The sequence below is a fragment of the Tupaia chinensis genome, unplaced genomic scaffold (genome assembly GCF_000334495.1).
Source record: "Tupaia chinensis unplaced genomic scaffold, TupChi_1.0 Scaffold000437_1, whole genome shotgun sequence".
Taxonomy (NCBI): Eukaryota; Metazoa; Chordata; class Mammalia; order Scandentia; family Tupaiidae; genus Tupaia; species Tupaia belangeri.
The window spans coordinates 1,226,728-1,232,727 of NW_006159942.1; the positions used below are offsets into that span (position 1 = coordinate 1,226,728).

Here is a 6,000-nt window from a genome sequence, read left to right on the forward strand (position 1 = left end):
AAGGTACCTCAGTGTAGAGTATCTAAAACGTCCTAGCCAAAACAAGAAAACCACTGTGTCTGCACCTCATGCCGATGCTGTTTTCCACAGATTTCGGAATTTCTGGTGAAGCCGCATTCCATCTTTGCAGAAAACACACACTCATGTGCACACATTCGTATACAGTTTCAAGGGGTTGGGGATGCCACCTCTCGATAAAAGCATTTCTGTTCTTGAGAAGTTGAGGGTGAGCATTTAAAATCACAAACGTGACCAGAAAACTGCCCCTCCCCCATTCTGGTCTTAAAACTCTGTGTAGTCAGAGTCAAAGTCAAAATTTAGACACGCAATTTATGCAGCAATGGCAGGCCTTGTGGTTTCCGTCTTATGTTATACTAACACCTATAAATAATCCTCTATTCTTATTTAAAACAGAAGAGAGAATTAAGAAGAGGGCAAAGATAGGGCAGGAAAAGTCACCGTTGCAAACACATTCAGGTGTTGGTGTTGGGGCCAACTCAGGGGTCGGTGCTCCAGGTGTTCTCTAAGCTGGAAGAGCACATGCAGAACAGAGACGGTGAGCTTCAGGCCTCCACAGGAGCCTACAGGGTGCCGGAGATTTTGTTTACATTTACCTGACTTTCTCCTTTTTCAAGCCTAACCTCTTAAAATACAGAAAGCCACTTGATCTGAGCATACCTTGATTTTGCCTGCCATTAAATGGATCAGTGTAAATCCCTTCCATTTTCTTACAGAGGGCTCTTTTGTGAAGCACTGAGTGAAGAACTGAGTGGTCCTTATCATCTTCTACAGTCTGACGGTCACGCCTCTCAATTCTTCCCTTCCACCTGATCATTTTCACTCCTTCTGGATTCTAAGACATCAGGCAAGCTTGAATTGAGCATGACCCTAGGTGGCCACCATAGCGAAAGGCCATTCCTCGTGTATGGATGTCAGGTGCACCAGGCTGTGCCCCCCAACAAACTCTGGAACCCTGAGATGGTCCTTCCACCTCTCCAGGACTCAGTTTCCCAACTTAAGATGAGGGAAAGGGCACATTATCTCTAATCATAAAGGAAAAGACAAAAACATGTGTATGGATAAAGCTGCCCGTAATGCACCAGTAACATGAATTACTTTCTTTAAAACAATGAAATTTTGAATCTTCGGAAAAGTTATGATTTATTTTTTTCCACATTTTTCTATGCAAAAATATATCATAACTTTTCTGACAACCCAATAGTAATGAGGGAGGAGAAGCAACGGTTTGGGGAGATTTCTCCCATTTTCCTTTGCATTACTCAGACTCTGAATAGGGGGAATTCGTGTCCAGAGAACACACCTAAAATGAAAAGGAGAGAACACGCAGCCAATGCTAAGGAGACACACACGTGTGAGGAAGGCAATGCACTAACGCAAATCCCACCAGGGCCTCAGCATTCTGCTTGAGGCCCACTTCCCATGCAAAGCCTTTTCCAACTAAACTGCACTGACCACTCTTTTCTGTGACCACCCACAACCCTACAGTTCGCCATTATTTTTTTATCACCTGGGTATTTTTTTCCTGCTGTTTATCATTTCATCTGTGCAGGTTATGGCTCCCTAATAAAACCATAAACCTCTTATTGTTGTCTTCTTCTCCATTGGTATCCTTATAATCTTTTATAAAACAGATCATTAAAAAAAAAAAAAAAAAAAACCTATAAAACTGGGGACCAGCAGGTGGCATGGTGGTTCAGGTACTGGAAACTCTCACATGGCCAACCATGGTTCAAGTCTCGGACCTGGTGGCTTGCTTTCTCACTTGTTCTCTGTCTGTCTCTCTCTGGTCAAATTAAAAAATAAATGAATAAGTAAATAAAATTAAGTAAAGTAATTCTTTTTTTAAAAACTATAAGATTAAATTAAATTGAAAGGCAGAAAGAATTGGACACAAGGCTAGAATTTTTATTGGCAAGGAGAACAGGTATGGGATCTGCTGATTTGAGTGTCTTCATTCTATCCATTTTCCTAAGTGACTTCCAGGAAAAGAACAGTTTTTCTTCTTGAATCCTTTGATGATGTGGATTTGCTGAAACCTGACTACACATTAAGCATTACGTCCATCATGAAGAGTCTGATGACCGACACGTCCGTCTCTACAGCAGAGCAGCCTATGTGCCTGTGCCATTCCACCCAGATCCTCAAACCAAGGCCAGCTCTTTCCATACCACGTGGGCCACAACATCAAACCCAAGGAAAGCCTTATTACTTGCGAGTGGTCCACAGCCAAGACGAGGTACTTGATCTTGGTGCTTTCCAAAGGAAAAGCAAAGAACAAAGTCCAATCCTGTCTCCAGACATGAATAGGTCCTACCGTCCCATCCCAGGCCCTTTCAGAAACCTGGTCCTGCCAGGAAGGGCCCTTGGAGGTCGTGGAGGAGGTAGATTAGATGGAAGACCTCTCTCTATTCCCACTAGAACAGAGAAGAGGCTCCATCCACGCCCAGACTAAACCACACCAATCCTACTCACTCAGAAGAGGAAGCTGGCCCCCAAGAAACAAAAAGATCACTTCCAGCACTTACTGTAAGAAAATGCCTGTCTCCAAGCTCAGCCCCGCAGTGTGAACCTTCCTGAGACAAATGTGAATGCAACAGTGGAGGAGTAAAAATAATTTATTGTTAATATTTTAAAAATCATTTTCCATTAAAATGTTTATACTTTCTAAAAAGTACACACACTCAGGTTCGTATTTAACATGTAAAAAGTAAAGAGGAAGAAAGTTTACAGGTTTCGCTAGTTTAAGGAACTAGCCCTATAACCACTGAATAAAGGCAATTTCACATTTGCAGAGTCCTGGATCACAAAGTGCTTGAGTCAAATATAGCCTGAGATATACCCTCTAGCACAAACCCACTCACAGCTGCCCCTCACGCTGGCTTTCACCTATAGCTAATTTAACTGAGATAGTGGGGCCAAGGATCTCTGGTTACATGACCACAAAGCTCTTGGGACCAGCAGTGAGTGTAATAGCTATGTCACTGGACTCCTATGTAGTCGACCGCGGTTCGAGTCCCGGACCCGGTGGCTTAAAACTCACGCCGGGCGCGTGTGCGTGCATGCCCAAGATCCTGAGAGGAGACTGGAGGAGAAGGGATTGAGACATAGCCATCCCCCAGGGGGGTGATTTCTCGCTTTCTGTCTCTCTGTCTCTGTCTGTCTGGCAAGCACACATGCCCTATAGCAAAAACCTCTCAAAAAAAAAAAATCCAATATCTCAGCAAATGTTAAGCAGTCTTAATGATTCTCTGATGGAAGTTTATAAAAATAGGAATGGAGTGACTCTCCAAAATGATACTCATATGTTCAAAATTCACAGTGACCCAGGTTTTCAGAAGAGGTGTTCAGGAGTCACAGGAACAATAAAGAGGTGGGAAATAAGTAGAAGACACAAATCTTATTTCTGCATAGATAGATAGATAGAGGTAGGCAGATAGATAAGAATATAACACAATAACATTGGTTGATATGCCTAAGGCTGGCCTGCTAAGCTGCCCAGGCACCGGTCATGGGAGCAGACACGAAGCTGTGCTGCTGAAGTCCTGTAAAGTGCCCTCCTCATCCTCAGCCCGGCTTAGACATAGACTGGCTCAGTGCTCCCTCACCTGGCCTCCTGCCTCTCCTTGTTCGACCAGCACAGCCTGATGGAATTCTCCCTAAAAGGAAGCAGTGCACACCCTTGCACTCAGAGAAAATATCCATCTGTAAGTGGAGGCACAAGTGATTCAAGAAAAGCAGAGCAGGGATGGCCGTGTAGTGCAGTAGCTAAGTACAGTGCATTGGATGCCATACCCCATATGGCTGGCCTTTGTTTGAACCCCAGCCCCGGCAGCTTAAAGAACACATCAGATACATGTGTATACATGTCTTCTTCTCTCTTTCTGTCTCTGGTGAGTACACACTTCCCTGACAATTAGGGGGATAAAAAGGAAAGAAAGAAAGAAAGAAAAAAGAAGTGACCTCACACTGTGGGGTCCACCGTCCACCACATCACCCAAGCCCCATCTGGTTTCCCATCTTTTTCAAGACAGGACCCAGCTGGGGCAGAGCTCCAGAGCTGTTTCGCAGGATGTGCAGTCAGACTTCACCCCTGTGCAGAATCAGGCGAGAAAGTGCAGTCTCCACTCCTTTGGTCATGGCTAGATACTTCCATGCTAAGCCACAGATCTTTTCTACAAAACAGAATAAACTCTATCTCCAAAACTCAGTGGACCACTGCTGTCAAAGGCAAACTGACCTTCACTGCTTCATTCTGAAAAAAAATAAAAAGAATAAAAGTCATTAATGTTTAAATCATTATTATCTTAAACCTCTATGCTTTTATTTTATTTCATTGGGTTAAATAATCTTATGTGAAAGAGAAATACTTGTGAATTCCTAATAGAGGGAGTAACACTGCAAAATCAAACCCAATTTGGGAGCCACACAGTGGTGCTGTGGCATACAAGATCGAGATTATATGCACCCCCTGCCAGCAAGAAATACGTGTCATTGCAATGAACACCTTCTCGTCCTGTGTGCTGTGTAACTTCCTGCTCCACTCCTCTGATCCAGACTGCTACTGTGCCTGCACGCCTGCTCCTATTTCTAATTTGCTTTAGCCATTCATTGGACTAGTGTGTCCAGTAAGTACTTACAGCTGTGCAGGAAGTGTTTCTGAGGGACTGTGAGTGAGAAGATAAAATGTTCAGGATTGTTGGCCTCTACGGGTTAAACAAGAGTCAATACACCTCCACGTGACGTATCAGAAGTGAGACATGAGATGTTGTTATTGGAAGCAAAAGTCAAAGCTTCTAGGAGCAATGGAAACTCATCTCCAAGGCTAGAAACCAATTTGTCTTCTAACCTTCCTGTTTGCTAGGTTTTACACAAAGTAAGAAAGGTTCTCGGAATCTAACAAATGGGATGATTGCTATGTTTATAATGAATCAATTTCCTTGGTCTATTCTTCGTTTTAAAGAGAGACAAGTGCATTTGGTATGATTGTCTAAGGAAAGAAAACCAGTTTACCCAACTGAATTTCTTGAGGAACTCAGTGGCCTTCAACCAAAAAAAGGAATAGATCCTTTGTATTGAGATAGTCTTTCAACAACATCGCTGTCCTTTTTATGTTGAATTCTTCGATATTTACTTCTCTTGTGAAACCACGGTGTTTCATGAAGGTTGTAATGACGTTTTGCAGTAGGGTACAGGGCTTAGGCCGTGGGTGAACTGCAACAAGGAAACTTTGAGCAATCTTCATCTTGAGAGTTTACTTATTTTTTCCATGAATTTTTTTTTCCAGTCACACTGTCTGCATATAGAAGGCAAAGATGATGTCATCTCTACAGAGTGTGGCACACCCACTGCCCGGAAGGGACATGGGTCGAGTGAAGGAATGAATGACTGACTGGTTTGACACAGGGTCAGGTCACCGAAGTTGCCTCACCCAAACCATCTGTCTCCAGTCCGTTGCCTTATTTATCCTCACGACTCTGACTTCCCCACCTACTCTACTTACCATATGGTAAGGGCTTCTGGATCGAGCCCCAGACGCTCACAACCAGGGACATGCTGATCATGGAAATCCTGCAGCAGAATGCTCAGCACCAGTTCCTCACTCATCATGTACTTCAGAAAGTTGTCGTCTCCTGAAGGAATCCCAAATTGCAGGTAGTAGGTGACGGTGGCATTTTCACCACTAAAAGGCAAACCGAACAGCGACATTAAAACTTAGGTAAAGAGTCATCGTCTAACTCAGGAAGCCAAGTTTAGCCATAATATTTTCTTAGTTCCACATGTTCTTTCAGCACAAAGCAGGAAGGGAGTTCTGTCCTAGGAGAAGGTACTGTCCTAGAAGAATCCTCTTCTGTCTGTTCATCACTAAAAGTTGTGATCCTCATCTCCTCCTTCTGCCTAGCACCCATTCCCTAGAAGAGACCATGGCATGAGGGAGAGGGGCAGCCCAGCTATTTTCTTTTTTCTTCTTCTTTTTTTTTT

The 6,000-nt window shown here is 43.5% G+C and overlaps 1 protein-coding gene across 5 annotated transcripts in view; it reads right to left on the reverse strand.

The window, feature by feature from the left end:
• Positions 1 to 3,397: 3,397 nt before the first annotated feature.
• Positions 3,398 to 6,000, reverse strand: part of CUNH3orf52 (chromosome unknown C3orf52 homolog) — a 43,543-nt gene continuing 40,940 nt past the window's right edge. Inside the window, exons 5-7 of one of the 5 annotated variants that reach the window (XR_001370863.2) lie at positions 5,522 to 5,701; positions 5,037 to 5,232; positions 3,398 to 4,273 (exon numbers count right to left, since the gene is read on the reverse strand). Coding sequence is in view for 2 of the 5 variants with exons in the window: in XM_006155137.3 (XP_006155199.1) it covers positions 5,518 to 5,701 (184 nt within the window). In the remaining 3 variants the exon portion in view is untranslated. Of the gene's footprint in view, positions 4,274 to 5,031; positions 5,315 to 5,517; positions 5,702 to 6,000 lie in introns of those variants that run through there. The other 4 variants (XR_001370862.2, XR_001370864.2, XM_006155139.3 and 1 more) reach the window with 4 other exon arrangements.